At 33.8% G+C, this 23,730-nt stretch overlaps 1 protein-coding gene across 9 annotated transcripts in view; it reads left to right on the forward strand.

The window, feature by feature from the left end:
- LOC105331446 (helicase domino) overlaps positions 1 to 23,730 on the forward strand; it is a 190,575-nt gene that overhangs the window by 163,672 nt on the left and 3,173 nt on the right. For all 9 annotated transcript variants that reach the window (XM_034482479.2, XM_034482483.2, XM_066079068.1 and 6 more), the window contains 5 exons: positions 4,354 to 4,521; positions 9,841 to 10,039; positions 14,614 to 14,756; positions 14,849 to 14,926; positions 20,523 to 20,691. In XM_034482479.2, the coding sequence (XP_034338370.2) occupies positions 4,354 to 4,521; positions 9,841 to 10,039; positions 14,614 to 14,756; positions 14,849 to 14,926; positions 20,523 to 20,691 (757 nt within the window). The remainder of the gene's footprint in view (positions 1 to 4,353; positions 4,522 to 9,840; positions 10,040 to 14,613; positions 14,757 to 14,848; positions 14,927 to 20,522; positions 20,692 to 23,730) is intronic.

The following is a 23,730-nucleotide window of genomic DNA, read 5'->3' on the forward strand; positions in this document are numbered from 1 at the left end:
GTGGAAGTATGCTCAGGTAGTGTAAATTCAAAGATGTAAAAATCATGACCCCCGGGGGTAGGGCCACAATGGGGGGTCGAAGTTTAACATATGAATATATAGATTAAATCTTTGAAAATCTTCTTCTCAGAAACTATTCGGCCAGGAAAGCTGACACTTGTGTGGAAGCATCCTCAGGTAGTGTAGATTGACAGTTGTGAGAATCATGACCCCCGGGGTAGGGTGGGGCCACAATGGTGGGTCGAAGTTTTACATAGGAATATATAGAGTAAATCTTTAAAAATCTTCTTCTCAGAAACTAATCAGCCAGGAAAGCTGAAACTTGTGTGAAAGCATCCTCAGGTAGTGTAGATTGACAGTTGTGAGAATCATGACCCCCGGGGTAGGGTGGGGCCACAATGGTGGGTCGAAGTTTTACATAGGAATATATAGAGTAAATCTTTAAAAATCTTCTTCTCAGAAACTAATCAGCCAGGAAAGCTGAAACTTGTGTGAAAGCATCCTCAGGTAGTGTAAATTCAAGGTTGTGAAAATCATGACCCCCGGGGTAGGGTGGGGCCACAATGGGAGATCGAAGTTTTACATAGGAATATATAGAGTAAATCTTTAAAAATCTTCTTCTCAGAAACTAATCAGCCAGGAAAGCTGAAACTTGTGTGAAAGCATCCTCAGGTAGTGTAGATTGACAGTTGTGAGAATCATGACCCCCGGGGTAGGGTGGGGCCACAATGGTGGGTCGAAGTTTTACATAGGAATATATAGAGTAAATCTTTAAAAATCTTCTTCTCAGAAACTAATCAGCCAGGAAAGCTGAAACTTGTGTGAAAGCATCCTCAGGTAGTGTAAATTCAAGGTTGTGAAAATCATGACCCCCGGGGTAGGGTGGGGCCACAATGGGAGATCGAAGTTTTACATAGGAATATATAGAGTAAATCTTTAAAAATCTTCTTCTCAGAAACTAATCAGCCAGGAAAGCTGAAACTTGTGTGAAAGCATCCTCAGGTAGTGTAGATTCAAAGTTGTGAAAATAATAACCCCTGGGGGTAGGTTGGGGCCACAATGGGGGGTCGAAGTTTAACATATGATTATATAAAGTAAATCTTTAAAAATCTTCTTCTCAGCCAGGAAAGCTGAAACTTGTGTGGAAGCATCCTCAGGTAGTGTAGATTCAAGGTTGTGAAAATCATGACCCCCGGGGGTAGGTTTGGGCCACAATGGGAGGTCGATGTTTTACATAGGAATAAACATAGTAAATTATTAAAAGTCTTCTTCTCAGAAACTAATCAGCTAGAAAAGCTGAAACTTGTGTGAAAGCATCCTCAGGTAGTGTAGATTCAAGGTTGTGAAAATCATGATCCCCAGGGGCAGGGTGGGGCCACAATGGGGGGGGGGGGGGATCAAAGTTTAACAAAGGAATATATAGGGTAAATCTTTAAAAATCTTCTCAGAAACTAATCAGCTAGATGATTCTTTATAATTGTTAAGACTTTGGCACCAGGACAATTCTTTGGCCTCACGAGAAGGTTCAGAGTTTGATGTACGTTTATATCCCATATATAAACTATTGTTAAGGATCTTTTTGAGAACTGCAATACTCAACATATGATATGACTATAAAATCATCCTGTTAGAAAAGGGACTAATGATTATAAACATAAGAATATCCAGGGGAAAATGGATTTTATTTATACAGGATCAACATGTATTATTGTACATTGTCCAGATAGTTTGTATTATGACTCCATTAAGCTGATTTTATCATACCTATTGTTCCTCAGGTGAGCGATGTGGCCCATGGGCCTCTTGTTATCTTTAATGGTCTTGATATTTCGAGATAAAAAGAAATGAACCTTGTTCAAAATTACTCTAAATTTCACAGCGTTTTTGACACCACTCACACACACCAACACCAACTCCTCGTGACCCAGGGGGCAAAGCCGGCCCCGGAAGTTCCAGGATTCTAGAGATTTTGTAGGGTAAAAAGGAAGTCTTTAAATAGACGTTTGAGATATTTCTTCTTGTGATTACCGGTTTACTTAAAGTAATAAAATTATTTACAATTTTTAAAGGTTTGTAGATTTGAGACCTACAGTCATCAAATTCCTCTGTCTAGTAGAAATCCAAGAAACATATCCTTTTATTTTTTTTCTTTCGAATGACTGTAAATTAATCAGTTTAAAAATCAAGTTCAATGGGACAATGTAAATTAATGAAGTTTTAAGAAAAGATAATTATATATACCAGCTTATATTATAATAACAATGGAAGAGTCGTTAAAACACTAGTTAGTATAACCAATTACTTAAAGGTCGGTATATGGGTGACTGGTCATATTTGAACACAAGGGCAGCGTAACCAAAATGTTTTTTTTCTGGGGGGTTTTAGTTACACCATTGAACACACGCATTTTCTTCATATTGCGCCATTGAAATCAGTCTAATGTAGAGAAATCCCCCAAGTTAAAAAAAAAAGATAATTAAGACTCGCAAGTTGTACATTTTCTTTGCCAGAAGGAGTAAGACTTAACTTTATTTGGACAATTTTTTTTTTGGGCTGGGGGGGGGGGGCGACCTCCTTTACTCCGCCACTGATTTACCGCTTATTCTATAAAATGTTTCCCTTTCCAAGTTTTGTGACATGCAACATAAATGATAATTGATTAATAAGTAAGTAATAGAAAGTGTTAGACTTTTATGCATCCCCCATCCTTTGTAATGTTTAGAACTAACCTGCATTTTCACTATAATCAAAAAATGGACCCAGCAAGTACATCTGATTGAAATTGATTAATAACGATACATGTACATTGATTTCTTTGTTTTAAATGATGGGGTGTATGGGTCGTATTTGACTAAAAACAGAATTTTTAAAAAGTCGAGCTATTCAACGGTAGTATTTTGTACGTAGATTTACATGTATATGTACATTAATTAATGAAGCAAACTATCTAAAAGTTATTTTGATAATCTTGGTTGCAGTTGGCCCTTACTCTTAAATTCCCCTCCATTATATCTAGATATGTCATTGATGAAATGGTAAAAACTTTCCATTTTAATTCATATACATGTAAATATAATTAAATTAGAGCGTATAATACAGCAACGTGACAATATGAACAATATTATATGTTTGCACTGCATTTCATTTAGATTAAATGTCTTGAGTAGGACTTTGAGAAAGCTTACTCAGAAAATCGTCGTTTTGTACTCAGCCGGAGTATGAGTTTGAAAAAGTTTTATAACCTTGAGTACGAGTACGATTTGGAGCACGGAGTACGATTTTGAGTACGAGATCGTACTCAAGAAAGTTTTATAACCTCGGGGCCAGTTTCCATAGGCCTGACACATTATTATTATGAGGATAAAAGCATTATCAGTGTTCTTAAAAAATTATTGCAATGGAAAATCATCTTTGTTTGTACACATTTGTTGTTTTTTAATAAAGATGAAAATAATGGAAGGACCTTGGTACAATAGAGTGACATGCCTGCCAATACATTAATTTGAATTATAGCTCTTTAACATATCTGACAACATTTCAGTTCATTATTTTCTTCAATCAAGTGAGTAAGGATATGAAAGGTCATACGAAATGAATTCATGCCTGATAAATGAGAATCGTCTATAATGGAGAAGGCCAATTAAATTTTTCAATGTTTTTGATTTGAGGAATTGAGCTCATTCATTCTGGTGCATAGAGGTACACTTTTCTTCTTTCACATATACAATTTTTTAAAATACAATAACTAGCAAGTAGTGGAGGGAGAAAATGTACCTTTATTCTCTCATGTATTTTAATCGTTTTATAAAGTGATTGGAGGGGGGAAGGGGGGGGGCTAAAATAAAGGGAACTGGAAGTAAACCATGAACACCAACTGAAAATTTAGTTATTTATATTGCATATGATCTTATTTTCGGTGAAAATGGTATTCATGAAGGTAAATATGTCAAAGATTAAGTATATGCAAAAATAAGTGAAAATTCATTTTTGGTTAATCTACCGAGGGGCCACATGGCACAATATCCTTTGAACGCCCATTTAAAGCAAGTGTTGCTCAGGTGAGCGATGTGGCCCATTGGGCCTCTTGTTTTTCTTTATCATCAATATTCAACAAGGATTTATGAGAGTAAATATTAATAAATTTTGGAGAACTTTTATCATGATGTAGGTAATTTAATTATCTGTCTGGAAATATATGTTTTTATATGCATAGATAGTGTAATAAGATAGTTATTAGCTTAATTATAAACATGCCCTAAACACCAACTTTAACATTTGATTTTGAATATGTACATGTAAATGTGGCATAAAGAAGAATCATTGTTGAACTGTTTGACTTTTTACTGATTACAGACAGGTGTAGTACAGAAAGCAGCAATTGGACAAGTATCAGTGTCTCTGCCGAGGACTGCCTCAGGGAATATTGTGGTTAACACTCAGGGAGGAGTGCCTACCAACTTCGCTGCTATCAACAGAAGAATGAGTCAACAAGCCACATCAATAGCGCAACCAGCAACTGTGGTCAGTAGACTTTCTAATCATTATACCCCATGTAACAAGTTGCAAGGGACAAGTATCATTCTGGACCATTACTTAACTTTGAATTGTGGCCCTTTTAAAGGGACTTAAACACGATTTGACTTAAAATTTTCAAAAAAAAAATTTCCATATTCAATGTTTATAATGATAAATTTAGAAGTTTATAATGTTATGTCAAAATTTGAAAGTCAAATAACAAGTTAAAGGCAAGATACAGAGTTCATAATTCTTTGTTTTGTAAACAAAGCTCGAATATTTTCATATTTTACATATGTGTTGTATGAGTGTAAGATTCAATCAAATGTAACTTTCTTTTGTTGATAATAGTATTTATGAAGATAATGAACTAGTTTAAATTGTTTTTTACATGTAATTTTGTCTAAGGAATGGTAATTCTCTACATTTCATCTTTTGTAAACAGCTATAAGACTCGAGCCTTGTTTACATATAACAATCAATTCTTACCTCTGTATCTCGCTTGTAACTTGACTTTAACATTCAATATTTTGGTCAATTATTTAAAATGCACCAGTAAACCATTTTATAAATAAAAATAAAATGTTTGGTTTCAAATAGTGTCCAAGTCCCTTTTAACTTTGTAATTTTCCCCACTTTTAGCTCACCTGATCAGCCAAAGGCTCAAGTGAGCTTTCAGTGATTAGGAAGGCCAAAAATGTCAATGGGACTATGGCCCCACAGTTATTAATTTTGATGGGCCATTTTCATAATGAAAGGGCCATCTTTTTATTCATTGGGGCCATTTTTAACAGTTTTCCAACGGAAAAATTCGGTTATTAAAATAGTGAAAATGGCGGGCGGGCGGCTGCCAAAAGGGTACCCTCATTGTACGGATAACTCCTCCTACAGTTCTCAAGATAGGAAGTTGTTCTTTTGCAGATCAATTGTACATATATCAGAGGTGTGCATATTGCTAGGATTTTAATTTCCGATAATTTATCCAAAAAATACCAGCTTTTAAACTTAGTCATTTTTTGGCAAAATATTGCATATAGGGTACCCTCATTGTAGTGATAACTCCTCCTACAGTTTTCAAGATAGGAAGTTGTTCTTTTGCAGATCAATTGTACATATATCAGAGGTGTGCTTTTCTGATCACAGTTTGTCCATCTGTCTGTCCGTCTGTAAACTTTTCACATTTTAAACTTCTTCTCTAAAACCGCTTATCCAATTTCAACCAAATGTGGCACAAAGCATCCTTATGGTAAGGCAAATATAAATTGCGGAAATGATAGTCATATCTTTATTCAAAGCTAAGAAAACCTTAAAACTGTAGAAAGAGGGGGGTGCATTTTTAAAAATCTTCTTCTCAAGAACTACTGAGTCAAATTCAACGTAGTTTAGCATAAATTATCCTTATGGGAAGGAAAATATTGCAAAAATTAAGGGCTAATTCTGTTTCAATTTTGAGTAATTTATGGAAATGATGATAAGACAGAGAGAGTGAGGGTCAATCAGTTCAACTTCGGGTTCGGTATTCCATATCTCAAAACCCTCTTTGAAACAAAGAAGTGGCCATTTTGAACGTATAAGAAATGGGTCAATCTGAAGATGAATTGGGTTGTTTTGGAACAGTTTGCGTGCGAAAGGAATATTTGAAACGTGCAAGATTCATGAATGCCGATTTTGTGAAGTAAATTGAGATTAAATATTCCAATGCGTTGACATTTTCACCTTTGATTTTCATTTAATATGATAAGGTGGTCTCATAAAGGTGAAGTCTCATAAGGGTGATGTCTCGTCTCGGTGAGCTTTGTAATCTGTGATTACCTATGTTTTTGACTTATTATTATTTATTTTTGGGGTGGGGGGGGGGATATACAAATGCACTTCAGTTATAATTGACAGTTTTAGACTTGTGATGAATGTGTCAAATTTTATAAGTCTAAATTCTGGTAAAGCTTTGGCAAGCTCCGTAAGTATAATCAGTCAGGGAAAAAAGAAAAGTTTGTGGTTAACTTCTGGCAAATTTTGAGGTGTGCAATTATAATTTAAATCATATCTAAATAATTGACAATTTGTTAACCCCCTCCAGCCTCCTTAAATTAAAATGTTTATTATTTTTAGAGTAAATAAATTGAACTTTTTATTGTATTACTTATGCATTTATTCATGGTTTTAATTAATTAATGCATGTTTGCATTCTGATCAAAGATAATTATACCCCCCCCAAACAAAGTTTGGGGGGGGGTATATAGGAATCACCTTGTCCGTCCGTCTGTCTGTCTGTGCATTCGTGTCCGGTCCATATCTTTCTTATGGAGAAACATTGGAAGTACTTCACACAAAGATTGCTTATGACCTAAGGGTGTGTCATGACCTTAACCCAAGGTCATTCGGTCAAGGTCACTGGCAGAAAAAATGCAAAATTTGTGTCCGGTCCATATCTTTCTTATGGGGAAACATTTGAAGTTCTTACTTCACGCAAAGATTGCTTATGACCTAAGGGTGTGTCATTACCTTGACCCAAGGTCATTCGGTCAAGGTCACTCGCAGAAAAAGTGCAAAATTTGTGTAATCTCCATATCTTCCTTATTGAGAGGCATTGAATGTTCTTACTTCACACAAATATTGCTTATGACCAAAGGGTGTGTTATGACCTTGACCCAAGGTCAATTGAGGAAGTTCAAGGTCATTGTTATCTAACGTCATTACTGGCAATATTTATAAAATTTCATTACTAGGAGAAGACTTTCTTAGTTTTAGAACTTGTGTCTTATCCTTTTGATTTATTTAATAAAATATGTTCAATTCAATTCAAATTCATTGTTTCAAAAAAGCTAAATTATGTCTGTGTCATGTCTTGTATTAATGGAAATATTAGAAGCTAAAATTTGACACAAAGCTTGCTTGTCTCAGGCCACATAAAACTATTTTTAGATTCTCATCCCCGTCTTTCTGAAAATGGCCTGCCCTGAGGAATTTTTTTTAGAAAAAAAAAATGTGTGGAAAAAAAATTTCGGAAAAAAATCAGGCTCAGTATACCAATAATTTAAAATGTTTAAATATTAAATGCTTTTAACATGTGGATTTCATTTGATTCGAGTCATGGTTGTTAATGGAAGGATGCAAATTTCCTCGTGCATTAACAGTTAACTTTAATAAAATGGAATTAAAGTATAGAAAATGGTTTGTTTCCCCTATTAGCATTAACAATTTTCATAAATAGACCAGTTGTTATTTATAGAAAATGGACAGTGAAATAGATTCATCCAATACTTTCTATAATAGCAAAAATACACGCGTTATGATTTTTTTCCTAGTGGGGGGTATCAATTGAAAGCTTGCTCACAGTTCCTCTAGTTTTAAATTTGACATGAATTATTTCGAGCTGGAATGCAGGTTATAATTAATGCAAAAATTATATATGATGCTTAGCAGTATTGCCAGAATTATATATTAGGCTATTTATAAATTAATTAGTTCATGATTCAAATGATCAAATATATGTAGATGTTTCCAGAAAATTATTTCTGGCAATATGATACTGAGTATAGCCAGAATATTACCAGAAGTTGTTGCAGCTAGTGGCAATATTCTAGGTGCATGTTAAGGTATCCGATCCATATTAGGACCAAATTTTTCCAATCTTGAATATCTATCATGTATTTAATACTTTGATATCTATTTAAAGCATTTAAGAGTAGAAAAAGATTTACCGAGAAAAATTTTCAAAAATATTATTAACTAAGCAGTAATTAATTAATGAAGATTGCATTAATGTCTATGGAAACAAGCATATTTTTTAAGATAAAAAAGTAATTACTACGAATATCAAAAAATGCTGTGGTGGAAAGATGTATTTTATCATTAAGAAATACAAAAACTATTAAAAATAAATTTTATACCATGTAGATTTTTTAAGAATTAATTTCTATAGAATAAAAGCAAAGGGACACAACTCTTCAAAAAAGGAAAAGGTCATTAATTAGGACACATTTCACACTTAAATAGGAAAATTATGTCCAAGTATACTTAGTATTAAGCCCATACATATCTGTTATGCACCCAGATTCATTGAATCTGAGGCTATTATGGATTGGATACCTTAATATAATTTTTACAGAAATAACTCTAATAGTATTGCCAGAATGTTGCCAGAAGTTATTGCTGCTAGCGGCAACACTCCAGCAGTATTGCCACAATGTTACCAGAAGTTGTTGCAGCTAGCTGCAACATTTCACTAGTCTCAAAATGTGGTTTCTGGTAACAAAAATGTGTTGCTGCAATATTGTTGCAGCAAAACTTTTACTTTGGTAAGGGTATTGATTGGTTGAAATCTAGTGGCTGAAACTGACAGGACTGAAATCGACATGCCCTGTTTATCGATTGGTCGAAACCTACAGCGACCAAAGAAAAATCACGGACTGCACAAAATAACCATTTTGATGTCGGACACAAAGTCTCACAGAAGGCGATTTGGCTGTTTCTTTTAGCTAACATACTTGCGCACATTGACAGTAATTTAGTGAATTTTACTTACTCTTTATAATCAATTTATTAAATTGTTGAAAGAAAAATATAAACAATAAAATGCTTTCTTTGATTATTCATGCGGGTTATGAAGGTAGCGATCATTGCAGTATTCATTTTGTCTGCACGGCTTGGTGTGTCATAGGACCGACGACATCCAAAAATAAGCATTCAATGCTTAAATGAACAGTTTTTTAAGATTATTTTGAGAATGGCAATGGTCAATATTTGATATAACTATGAAATTATCTAGTTACAAAAAGTGCCCAATTTAAAACATCTATAGAAAATTTTGAAAATATTTAAAAACAGGATCAATTTTACTCCTTTATCCCGATATTTTGGATATGACTTCATAAAGTTGATTTTATTATGGCTAGTGTTGCTCAGGTGAGGCCCATGGGCCTTTTGTTTTTTAGAAGTTTGGTCTTTTTATACTTTTGACCAGTTATGAATATAGTACTGAACAAATTGTCAGGGCAGGTTTTATCAAACCCCTAAATAGAAAATCGTTAAACTTTGTAGGTATTTAGGACACAATGTTTAGGTGTGTACAACTATTCCAACATTTTTCTTGGAATTTTCAACCCTTTTTGACAAAATGTTGATTTGATGATTGTTTAGGAGTTATTTGGTATTTATCATATATGTACCCAGCCATTCATTATATGTAGCGTTGTCAAGTAATGTAGGAGTGTTGGATATGTGAGCTTGTTCACTTTTTCTTTCATTCTCAGTAGATAAGCTGAAATTTAGGAAGCAAGGTTTGACAAGTCTGATGTTCATACATTTCTTCTCATTTCTTGAAAGACTGTTGCTGGCTCACTAACACCAGCCAATATTAGGACTCAGAGAACTGCAGCTCCCCTAACAATACAAGAGATAACCGCAATAGCCTCACAGCCCCAGGTCACTACCTCCATTTCTACTGGTCAACAGGTAGCCAGGCCACAACTGCAGACTACTGTAACAGGTGCCCAACTGGCAGCAGTTCAAAGATCTAGCACAGGTATGTTATGTATGTTTATCGAACTTTGTTCACTTTATAAGTATGGTTATAAGTATGGTTTAGGACAAACCCTATTAATTTTCAAGGAATTCTGTTAAAGATACGTGGACCATTTGCATTTTTTTTCCAACGAAAACGTGAAAGCCTTAAAATTATCACAGATTCCATCGACTCTAGTCCCCTGCTTTTAACCACTAAATTTGTACGTTGTATTATGTTTATGTATAGTTGACTTTTAATATCAGAATTTAAAGGGTCATACTTCTTAAATAATTATGATCTATATTAATGAAAATTGCATGTATAGTATCAAGCATTCGGCGAATTCTACTACTAGTATTTACGCACACATTACGCTTCGCACTACTTTGTTTACTATGCAGTGACGGCTTTGTGTAAATCATTTTCATATTTTAATGCATTTTTCTTGAGATTTAAACTTTTATACAGTGACATAATTATTCAATCATCTATTATATACAGTCACTTAATTATTCATTCATACTTTAATGCTTAAATAATTTTAATCGGGAAGTACTCTAGCCTCGCCTTCTATAAAAGTAAAGTTAAGCTACATAAGTATTCGGAAAACAACAAAACATTGCAAATTATGCTATTTGATGCATGTTGTAGTTTCGGCATAACATTGCCTTATTTCATAATACTGACAGTTTATATCACATGCCGATCTTTTTTTTAAAAGGAATTACCGGTAATACTTTGTTTCTGTAATGTTTACCAACAGCTTTACAATTACAGCGCCTTTGAACTTATATGTGAATATGGCATGGAATCCCAGATAAACCTGTGCTAGCCTGGTTCCCTGAGCTAACCATTACGCACAGGAACCAGGCTAGCTCATGCGCAGGCTGAATTTTCCCCATAGCATCCGGTTTAACCTCGCTTATATATTTTCTGCGTGGACCCTGAAGTCCACGAAATTTAGAAAGAAATCTTTATGTACGACTTGACATAGACATTTCCGGTTCGTAAAAGTAAACATTTCCTGTCAACAACTTTATATTTTGTTGGATTAAGGCTTTGAAAGGTAAGAAACAAACGTTTTGAACAAATTTAGAGTTGGAAGGAAGTCTAAATTGAAAAACTTAATACGCACCTGTTAAGAGTCGCCGTGGTCTATAGCTAGTGGTCAGTGTACTGGAAATGAAAAAGATAAGCCTTATGGTTGTGGGTTCGAAACTTGTCATGGTCATTTTTCATTTCGTTTTTTTCTTGGGTCATAAAATAATTTTTATGCCCCACTTCAAAGAAGGGAGGGCATATTGCTTTGCTGCTGTCTGTCGATCGGTCCACCAACAGTTTCCGTTCATTTTCTTCCCAGTGGATGCACATATTGAAATGAAATTTGTCAATATTTTCGAGGAAAAATTTCAATTATTTGCAGTTTCCCTTCATTTTTATGGCGTCGAGCGAAGTTCGAAAGCCATCTAGGGATCGTACGTTCGGAAGTTTGCAAATTTTTAAGGAGCCAAACAACTCAAATAAGTGCAACGTTTTCTTATGTGTTTGAAGAAAAATAGATGACATACTTCAACTTCAAGCAGAACTGTACGTCAACAAAACGAGTTGGCAGATACGAAATGGTTGATGTCTTTGAATATGTTCATATTTTATTGTAAACAATATGTCTGGGTTTCAGCGGACGAATACGCTTGCACGGAGACACATGCGATAGTTAGGCCTACATACTCAAATTGGTTATGAAATATACCAGCCTGCGAAACAGATTATTTTATATCCATATCGAATATTGACAATGCACAAAAGTTTGATCTTTTAGAAACAAAACTTCCTACATTGAGCGATAAGTATATCTACAACCAAATGTTATTTTTAACCAACTAGTGAACTACTTTCACTTTGTAAACAACGTGAATGGGTGCCTTTCGTTTATCTACCCCTGATCTTTTCGGCTCGTGTCATTTGGACCCATGTGAATTTTAAATCAAATTGATAATAAGAGACAGTGTGTTTATCAGCAGTATACAAATTACAATATATAGAATTAAACACAATCATAATTTAAATATTTAATTCTATATGAATAGAGAGAAAAAAATGTTTAACTCCTAAGATATTTCTAAACTAAGGCCAGCATTTTTTTATTTTTAGGTTTACGAACCACAAAATGATAAAGTTCCGTAGGAGGAGAAAATAAAAAAAAAAAAAAAAATCTCTTTTGACCTACAATTTTTTTACTTTTAGGTTTACGAACCACAAAATTGTAAAGTTCTGTAGGAGAAAAAAAAACTTTTATGACATCATCTTTATTCTAATATTAATATAATGAATGACAACTTCATGATAGTGGTGTGTAACTGCATCAAGTGTAGCATGTGAAAAGTATGTCATCTGTGTAACATATCTCTGAAATAGTACAATAGAATATTAGACATACGGCTTTGATATTACATGTACATATAGCAATGTCAGGGGTGTGTAATTACAAAATTTGGCCACAAAGTTACTAGCCCAAAATTCAAAGTTACCAGTCAAACTATTGTCGGACATGTCAACATTTCATTTTAAAAAAAACAACCTAAATTTTATGTACATAAAGTAATAATGTTTTCTCCTGTATGATACTAGTATATAATTATTAATATACAAAATATTTATTACTTTCATGTTTTCTGCAGTTAAAAAATATTCAACTTCATTGATCTCTCACATTTTTTTTTTTACAAAATTGGTTTGGGTGTTTATATGTGAGAAAACTCAAACATAACATTGTGAATGTGAACAGACTCTATGAAATCACTGCAACTATATGTGTGCATGTATTTTATCCTGTTGAATTTCCATGTACAAAGTACAACTATGCAATTAATTATGTAATGGTATATTTTAATTGAAAATAACGGAAAATGCACAAACAATAATATGATTTTTTTTTTAATTCACTAGGCAGGTCACTTTAAAATGTGTTCATGAGAATAGTTACTGCAGAATATCTCTAATACATCTCTCTCTCTCTCTCTGTCTCTCTGTCTCTCTCTTTCTCTCTGTAAAATTTTTTTTTTTAAAAGCAAAAGAAAGGGAATCATTTTACAGTGATGTACTTGAAAACAGCTGCACAGGTAACTATCGAAGCCATGTTCAGTGAGGTGTGACTATCTCGTCTAGCCACTGGTCAACACTGTCGGTAAAACTTCAAAGTATGAAACTTACAGCAGAGTGTTTGTAGAAGCTTCTCTGAAGAATGTAGCACGAGAAAAAGATGCGTAAGAAAGTTTTAGGCTATCATGACACAAAAAGAGCAGATTTTATGCCTCTGTGATAACAATGACGATACACTTTTCCTACTAGAAAAAATTTGCTGTCGGGGAGAAAAAAAAGATCTTTTTTGTAATTTTATTTTTTTTCTAAAAACTCAGAAAACCGAGCGGCGGGTTTGTAAACCTAAAAATAAAAAAATGCTGGCCTAAGATTTTTAATTAACATTCAATTTTTTTTTAGAATTAGGTGAGTCAATTTGTAATGAATTGTAATTTAATTTAGTTATGTGATAAAAAAAAAAAAAAATTATTTTTGAAAGTTGACTAATGTATTTTTCTTTATATTTGATTTTAAAAAGTAAGTATAATTGATACCAATTTCTAAATGAATGGTAAATAACCAAATCAGAATGATTTTTGAAAACATAAAAAAAATCACACTTAATTTTAATATTTTTATTATTCTAGTTGACTGCGTAAAATCTATATTAAATTTTATTTTTGTTAAATTGACCGCCCAACTCCATTTTTATAAAATTAATCTCCAGCAAACAACAAGAAAAGTTGGTCTCATGTTAAGTACACACATTACTAAGAGTTACAAAATCATATTTTGTTTTCAGGATTTTTTTTTAAATCTACAGTACCTAAGTGTACATTTGATCAATGAAGGAGAACCATAAATAACACAAATAAAAAGTATATGCATTTTTGTAATAGTGGAGATTATTTTGACATTTAAAAAAAATTATTTAGATTTTTATTCTTCAAATTAACTTTAACTCGACGCCATTGTGGCCTTTCAGGCCTTTGATCTTTGCAATGAATTCACATATTGAAATGAAATTTGGTATACAGGTTTATCATAATAATATCTAGGTCAAACTTGGTTTTGGGTACTATTAAGCAATTTTCGACAGAGTTATGCTCCTTGAACATAGAAAAATTTGCAGTTTCCGTTCACTTTCTTTGCAGAGGATGCACGTATTGAAATGAAATTTGGTATCCAGGTTTATCACAATGATATCTTGTACCAATTTAATTTTAGGTACTATCAAGCATTTTTTGACAGAGTTATGCCCCTTGGACATAGAAAATTTCAATTATTTGCTGTTTCCGTTCATTTTCTTCGCAGATGTTTCCAAGGGAGGGGGGCATAAGTGTTTTACAAACATCTCTTGTTCTCTAATTACTCTTTAGTATCAATATTTTGGGAATTTTTCTATTGCCATTAAGAAAGATTGAAAGGCATTTGATTGTTCCATTAACAATTTTTTTGTTAGACAGTTTAAAATAAAAAAGATAACACTGATATCAGTTATGTGTGAATTGTAGGTCAGCAACTGACACAACAGACAGTTACGAGGAATCTGACCCCTCAACAGTTGCAACAGTTACAACAGAGACAGCAGAATCTGATTAATCAACAAAAGCTACAGAGTCAGCAACAACTCAGAATGCAGAAACTTAATCTTACAGTTAGTAAAACAAGCAGATTCTGTGATGTACACTGTCTTTTCAAAGTAATGAAAGTAAAGACAATTGCATTGACTTGTAACTTTTTGTCTAGCAACAACAGTTAAAGCAGCTCCAGCAACAACAACAAGGCAGGGGTCCAAAAGTGATTGCCTCCGGACTTGTTGGTCAGGTATGTTCAATGTGTCTTGCACAACAAGTTGCAGGGTCAATGTTTTTGATTCATCATTCAGTCAATCTAAGTTTTTAGTTCACCTGAGCTGAAAGCTCAAGTGAGCTATTCTGATCACATTTTGTCTGTCATCCGTCTGTCTGTCAACTTTTTACATTTTGAACTTCTCTTAAACCACTTTGCCAATTTCAACCAAATTTGGCACAAAACATCCTTATGGGAAGGCGTATAGAAAAAACGATCTTTATTCATATTTCATAATTTATCATTAAATAGTGATTTTTTGTTTATTTATTGCTACATAAATATCTGAAGTACAAATCATTCGAGTCACGGGTAATATGGGTTCTCATTTACTACAGCACATCCACATATATTTAAAAACATGATCTGAAAAGTTTTCATTTCTGATTTTTAATTGGTTCAAAGTTTAGCTGTAAATTAACTTACAAATCAAAAGATGTTCTATCAAAAGGGTTTTAACCCATGTTTAGCTATAATTTATTTTTAAGACGTCGAGCTCGGCAGCCTTCTAGCAATCGTCTGGATTGGCAATCGTCCATAAATTCATGCTCTGCACCGCCTTTTAAATGCGCATACAAAATAAGTTCCTTAAAGTATTAAACGTATTACAAGATTTTTTTTTCCATTTATTCAACTAAATTGTGTACAAAAAAAACAACTTTGCCTCCCTGGTTATTGACAACTCATTGCATAAGAATAAATTTGCTTAATCAAGAAATGGCGGATGAATACAATCAGGCCTAGGTGTAAAGATTCACTAAATACTATTTTAGTTTATCGCTTACATTTTAATTGGAGACCGTGCCCAATAGAAATATCATTTTAGATGTAAATTTATTTGTTATTGGGCACAGTCTCCAAAAAAAATGTAAGCGATAAATGTATCTAGTGATTTTGTTGCAAAAAATAAAAACGATAATGCAGTTGGTTTAGTCAAGCATTTTAGATAGCACGTGTTGTTGATTTGTTTGTAAACAACCATACCATAGAAAATTTTGTTTCATTATTGAAATGAATAAATGTATGTTTTATTATTATAATTAGGGACACACTGTTAATGCATTCAAATTATGAACCTGTGAAAGTTGTTCAAATTATTTTTGAACTTTGAAATTTCTTCGATTTTTGCAACTATGATGAGTTATTTTATTATAAAAGCACCACTACCTATTTTATAAGAAAATATACTGATTTTTGTTTTTAAAGCAGCAGAAAACAGATTTCATATACTTTTCTATTCTAAGTCTAACATTATTTGATATTACTATTAGTACAGAAATTCAAATTATTGATATCATTCTAAGTAAAAGAATGGTTTTAATGTCTCAGGTTACGAGATCTCTCTCTCTCTCTCTCTCTCTCTCTCTCTCTCTCTCTCTCTCTCTCTTTCTTTCTCTCCCCTGAGAATCACTTAAAGCTATGTAAAGTCCATTATGTACCCAATGTTTCAAACACTTTATAAATATAATCAAAATAGTACTACCACGAATTGTGTGAACATTAATAGTTTACAATGTTTAAGAAATCGGCAATGCAAATTTAGTCGAAAAACAAAGAAATGATTAAGGTCTAAGAAAGGAAAGGTAATTAAAACATTTTTGTAACTGTTTTAATAAAAATACCAGTTTTAAATCATAGTATATGTTATCTAATCCCATATAAACAAAATCTAGCAAAATATTGAACTTATCTGGTCAGCAATAATCTCCATCTGTATTCATCGCAAGACATTAGGTCAATAAGATGATATGGAAGTTGCACGATACGGTATGCTTTTTTGTCCGTTTTGAGGCGGGTCTTGCATAAATTATATGCACGGTACGGTTCATTTTGTGAACGATACGGTTCGCTTTGTGAACAGTATGGTTCATTTTGTGAACAGTACGATATGCTTTGTGAACGCTACATTTCATTTTGTGAACGGTACAGTTCGTTTCTTGCACGGAACGGTACATTACGTTTTAGAGGTGTTGTACTACGTTTCAGGGTCTGTAGGATGATGTAGAGAAAAATCTTTAAAAATTATCTTTTGAAAAACCTTTCACCTAGAAAAGCTTTAACTTCAGTGAAAGCAATCTCACGTAGTGTAGATTCAAATTTGTTAAAATTATAATCTTCAGGAGTAGGGTGGGGCCAAATTATAGGTCCAATTTTACAACGGAAAACACAAATTAAAACTGAATGTAACAGGAAATTAACTTGCTGGTTTAATTCAGGTCTTCCGTTTCCAACTAAAGACCTTATTGTATTGTTTCGTTTCTTCTTCCCTATTATAATCTTTTTTCTGTAACGTTTTCTCAAAAACGCTTCAGCCGATTTTAATGAAACTTTAAGGAAATTATTATTATTAACCAATTTTTTGGTCGTCACTTCTGGTGCAGAGATATTTAGGATTTTATGTTTTTGCTTGCATGTTCACCGTTTTTCTCAAAAAGTATCAGATAGAAATTTCAAATTTTCAGTGATGGTAGATAGTTTTTACCCACAGTGCTTTTCGCATATCCGAACATTTGCATAACTTCCGGTTGTCATCAGAATCTTCTCAGACACTAATTAGCCAGGAAACCTGAAACTTGTGTAGAAGTATCCTCAGGTAGTGTAGATTCAAACTTGTGAAAATGATGACCCCCGGAGCAAGGATGGGGCCTCATTGGGGGTCAAATTTTTACATAGGAATATATAGATTAAATCTTATCTATAATGCAGTCTTCACATTCTCTTCTCCCACACATGTGGAAAAACAACTAAATGCTTGGTTAAAATGTCCATGAAGCCACCTACCGAATTTTGAAACTTATGGCCACTGATGTTTTTAGCTCACCTGAGCTGAAAGCTCGTGAGCTATTTTTATCACATTTTGTCTGTCGTCCGTCCGTCAGTCTGTCCGTAAACTTTTCACGTTTTCAACATCCGTCCGTCAGTCTGTCCGTAAACTTTTCACGTTTTCAACATCTTCTCAAGAACTACTGGGCCAATTTCAACCAAACTTTGCACAAATCATCCTTAGGCAAAGGGGATTGAAAGTTGTGAAAATTACACACCCTTTTTCAAGGGGAGATAATTAAAAATTAATGAGAAATTTTTAAAAATCTTCTTCTCAAGAACCATAAAGCCAGGAAAGCTGAAACTTGTGTGGAAGCATCCTCAGGTAATGTAGAATCAAAGTTGTGAAATTCATGACCCCCGGGGGTAGGGTTGGGCCACAATCGGGTGGGGGGTCGAAGTTTTAGATAGGAATATATAGAGTAAATCTTTAAGAATCCTCTACTCAGAATCTAATCAGCCAGGAAAGCTGAAACTTGTGTGGAAGCATCCTCAGGTAGAGTAGATTCCAAGTTGTGAAATTCATGACCCTTGGGGGTAGGGTGGGGCCACAATGGGGGGGTCGAAGTTTTAGATAGGAATATATAGAGTAAATCTTTTAAAATCTTCTTCTCAAAAACTAATCAGTCAGGAAAGCTGAACCTTTTGTCGAAGCATCTTCAGGTAATGTAGATTCCAAGCTGTGAAAATCAGGATCTCGGGGGTCAGGGTGGGGGGGGGGGGGGTCAAAGTTTTACATAGGAATATATAGAGTAAATTTTTATAAATCTTCTTCTCAGAAACTAATCAGCCAGGAAAGATGAAACTTGTGTAGAAGCATCCTCAGGTAGTGTAGATTCCAAGTTGTGAAAATCATGATCCCCAGGGGTAGGGTGGGGCACAATGGAGGGTCGAAGTTTTACATAGGAATATATAGAGGAAATATTTAAAATTCTTCATATCAGAAACTAATCGGAATATATAGAGTAAATATTTAAAATTCTTCATATCAGAGACTAATCAGCCAGGAAAGCTGAAACTTTTGTGGAAGCATCCTCAGGTAGAGTAGATTCAAAGTTGTGAAAATCATGACCCCTTGGAGTAAGGTGGGGCCACAATAGGGGGTCGAAGTTTTACATAGGAATATATAGGTTAAATCTTTTATAATCTTCTTAGTAACTAATCAGCCAGGAAAGCTAAAACTTGTGTGGAAGCATCCTCAGGTAATGTAGATTCCAAGCTGTGAAAATCATGATCCCTGGGGGTAGGGTGGGGCCACATTGGGGGTGTTAAAGTTTTACATAGGAATATATAGAGTAAATCTTTAAAAATCTTCTTCTCAGAAACTAATCAGCCAGATGATTCTTTATAATTGTTAAGACTTTGGCTCCAGGACAATTCTTTGGCTTCACAAGAAGGTTCAGAGTTTGATGTAGCTTTATATCCCATATATAAACAATTGTTAAGGATCTTTTTGAGAACTGCAATACTCAACATGTGATATGACTATAAAATCATCCTGTTAGAAAAGGGACTAATGATGATAAACATAAGAATATCCAGGGGGGGGGGGGGGTGGATTTTATTTATACAGGATCTACATGTATTATTTTTTGTACATTGTCCACATTGTTTGTATTATAACTCCATTAAGCTGATTTTATCATACCTATTGTTCCTCAGGTGAGCGATGCGGCCCATGGGCCTCTTGTTTATTGTTAAATCTGTGAAATATTTGTTTAAATTTGAAGATACATAAGTAATCATTCAAACTGAACTTAAATATCGGTATGTTGCAAATATTTTGTTCATGCTGTAGGAGCTAACACAGGTACACTATCAAGGCAATTATAGCGACGACTGCTCTCCAATCAAACACCATATTTTTTTTACTGATTTCTATATAATAAAGCAATTTTTTAAAGAAATTAATCACAATCCTTTATTTTATGTATTTTAACATTTAAAGGCCATTTAAACTTGCCAGAATGAAAGCCATCACATTAAGAGTGAATTTTGATACAATTTTCCAACAGTTAAGTACAGTTTAGCAACATAAAACGTCTATTACTTTTGAAATAATGGTGCAAAATCACTGACATTTTTTACATTTGTAACTCATTATATATCCTATCGAAATCTACAAAAAAATGTTTACCTTTAAAGGTGAAAAATATTGAATTGTAGTCTCTGTCAACTTTTCCTATGTACGGTTTTATCAGTTTTTCATTGAATTCAGCGATTTCAACTCAAACTACCCTCTATGAATTGTTAAACATTTCACTTTTCATAGCATAGAAAGTAAAATTAAGAAATATTGGCAAAGTCATGCATCACATAACACTAATATTATAACCGATAACGGTAAAATATTCCAGGATGTTCCAAATGACGTCATGCGACAATCGAAAGACCTTAACAACATGGCCAATTTGCCCATATAGTGAACATGAATTAACCTTAGAAAATTATCTCCTCTTCTCGAACCAAAACGAAATGCATGGTGATGATTTTAATATATATACAAAACCCTATACTAAAATTGTGATATTCATGGCCCCTGGGTCAGGCGTTTAGATCCTAAAGACAGGGCCTATATGATCATATAGTTTAAATATATAAAATCTTAAGAAAATCTACTACACAGATCATGATTATGATGAGGAAGAAGACCTATATCAAAGATTACAAACGTAAGGCCTTAAGGGTTATCATTATGGAAATCAAATATCCCTAAGCTTGAATTTTTACATTTATTTTTTTCAAACAGCTAACATCGATTCCAGCACAGGTACAGCACATAACCCAGTCTGCCAGTGTGGCTGGTACTTCTGGCACACAGCTGGTCAAAACTGTGTCTGCTCCTGTAGGAGGAGTACAGATTCCTGTTAGTACTGTCAATATCAATGTCAGTGTTCCTCAGCAGAAAGGAGTCATTGGTAAGTGCCTCATTCTAGGGGTTAGTTAGTTGACACTAAGTTCTAGATTTGGTAGTATATACAAGGGTCAATCAAAAAATACGAAGACTATGTGGCTATCATATATTTTTTTATAAAAATCAGAACTAACAGATTAATCTTTGCACCAACACTTTTAGCTCACCTGAGCTGAAAGCTCAAGTGAGCTTTTCTGATCACTTTTTGTCTGGCGTCAGGCTGTCTGTCTGTCTGTTAACTTTCTACATTTTTTACTTCTTCACCAGAACCATATAGCCAATTTCAACCAAACTTGGCACATCCTTCGGTAAAGGGGATTCAAGTTTGTTAAAACTAAAGGTCATGCCCTCTTTCAAGGGGAGAAAAATAATTGAAAATTTGTTGCTATTTTTCAAAAATCTTCTCAAAAACCATTCAGCCAGAAAAGCTTAAACTGGTTTGGAAGCATCATCAGGTCTTTCAAGTGACATGTAGATTCAAGTTGGTTCAAATCATGATACTCGAGGCTAGGGTGGGGCCACAAGGGGAGGGGGGTCAAATTTTTATAGGAATATACAGAGTAAATCTTTAAAAATCTTCTCAGAAACTGTTCGGCCAGAAAGGCTCTTACTCGTGTGGAAGCATCCTCAGGTAGTGTAGTTTCAATTTTGTCTATATCATGATCTCTGGAAGTATGACGGAGCCACAATTGGGGGGGGGGGGGGGGGGGTCGAATATATAGAGTATATCTTTAAAAAAACAGTTCTGCCAGAAAGGCTATCACTTGTGTGGAAGCATCCTTAGGTAGCATATAATTAAATTTTTTTTCAAATTATGATTCCTGGGGGTAGGATGGGGCAACAAATTGAAAGGGGGGTGTCAAATGTTTACATAAGAATATATAGAGAAAAATCTTTAAAAAAATGTTCTCAGAAACAAACCATGCAGAAAAGCTGAAACTTGTGTGCCAGCTAGCTGAAGCATCCTCAGGTAATGTAGATTCAAGTTGGTTCAAATCATGATCCCCCCCGGGTAGTATGGGGCAACAAATGGGGGGGGGGGGGGTGAATGTTTACATGGGAATATAAATAGAAAAATCTTGAAACATTTTCTTCTCAGAAACTGTTTGGCTATTACTCGTGTGGGAGCATCCTCAGGGAGTGTAGATTCAAGGTTTGTTAGCTCACCTGAGCTGAAAGCTCAAGTGAGCTATTCTGATCACATTTTGTCCGTTGTCCATCTGTAAACTTTTTACATTTTGAACTTCTCTAAAACCGGTCGGCCAATTTCAACCAAATTTGGCACATAGCATTCTTATAGGAAGGTGAATATAAATTTCAGAAATGAAAGACCGATCTTTATTCAAAGTGGAGAAAACCTCTAAACTGTAGAAAAAAGGTGTATTTTTAAAAATATCCTTCTCAAGATCTACTTAGACAAATTCAATGTAATTTAGTGTAAATAATCCTTATAGAAAGGAAAATCTTAATTGCAAAACTTATGGGCTAATTCTGTTTCAAATCTGAGGTTTTACGAAAATAATAATAAAGGAAATGTGTGTTTCAATCAGATCAAACAGAATATTAAACTTATAGATGTGTTTGTGATCGGTAACTACGCCAGAACTTCATCAGAAAGAGAAGTTGAAGTTGCTCCGTCTTCTGAGTACACGACCGTTTAAATTAATGTCAATGGCAAAAGAATGATAGTAAACTTATCTAAAAACATTTTCACTGCGGGAATTAACCCTGTAGTGAGTAATAACTTGAAACAAATTAATTCATCTTGGGTTATATATACGGGTGGTGCAACAACATACCTTTCAATATGCATCGGAAATAACAAAAACGATGTTTATTACTCGTAATCCTGATATCACTGCAGTTAGCTGATCATATTTTATTAGTTAATAAATCAGCAATAAATGTTAAAATTACTATAAAACCGTTCGTAAAGAGTTATCTTCAAAATTAAAAGATCCTCTACATAACAGTAGTAAGTGGGTCAAAGGGCTAGACTAATACCCCAAATGAACGTTAATATACTTTTTCCTCTTTCCAAGTGTTAAAAAAAATTAAATTCACACCTACCTACCTTAATTTATTTCGTCAGGGGACAGGAAACAGTGATTTATATAATATATGGGGGGGTGTTGTTGTTTGTTTTTTTGCCAAAAAAGGGTAGGCTTTTTTGTCTACATAAATGTATGTTTTATTTTCATTATTTATGCTTTATAACCTGGGAACTATCGCCGGTATTTTGTTATTTTTACATATCAAATCAAACAGACTTCGGAAAATCAGACAGTTGACTGTTTACTTGCGCAAATTAAGCAAAATATGATGTATTAACAACATACTTAAATACAATTCATTGTATCGGTAAATTCGGTATGATCTTTCGCGTAATGGTTGATTAATGTAAGATTGTTGTTGAGATGCTCAGCATTTTCTCGAGTTTTTTCAGTTTAAATAGAGTTTAAAATCCCAGACGTAAATATGTAGGTATATATATAATTCATTTTGAAAAGTAAATTGTGCTTTTTTTGTTATAGTGCATATTTCTTATGTTTAATTGTTTACAATTTCTATTTACTAACCATATTTGAGTGTTAAGCTTTGAATTATAAGCAAGATACTGAGTTTTACTCACAATTCACAGATCTGAGGCCATTTTTTTTGTTTCCATTTTAAATGCTGAATAGGAAATACCAAGTTAAAAATCTTAAGCTGAATGTAATAAACTCATTAGCTGCAGGTCTGTAGCTCCTGGTCTGAAAAAATTTGGATGGACGACCTGGGAGCCACAGCGCCTCTCATACTAAAAATCTGAAATTTATAGTGCACAAAAATGTGCGCTAGTTTTTGACAAATTAACCTTATTTATACAAAAATTCTGTGAAAAACATTAGTACCATTAAATTCTTCAGTCAATTTATTACTGATATCGGTACTTTACTTGCCTCAAACTTTCTCTTAAACACGCTAACCGACCTCAGATATTGAAGAATGTTAAATTCACGTCGAGATTGAGAGTCGCCATTTTTACATGTAAACAAACTGC

The sequence above is a fragment of the Magallana gigas genome, chromosome 3 (genome assembly GCF_963853765.1).
Source record: "Magallana gigas chromosome 3, xbMagGiga1.1, whole genome shotgun sequence".
NCBI lineage: Eukaryota > Metazoa > Mollusca > Bivalvia > Ostreida > Ostreidae > Magallana > Magallana gigas.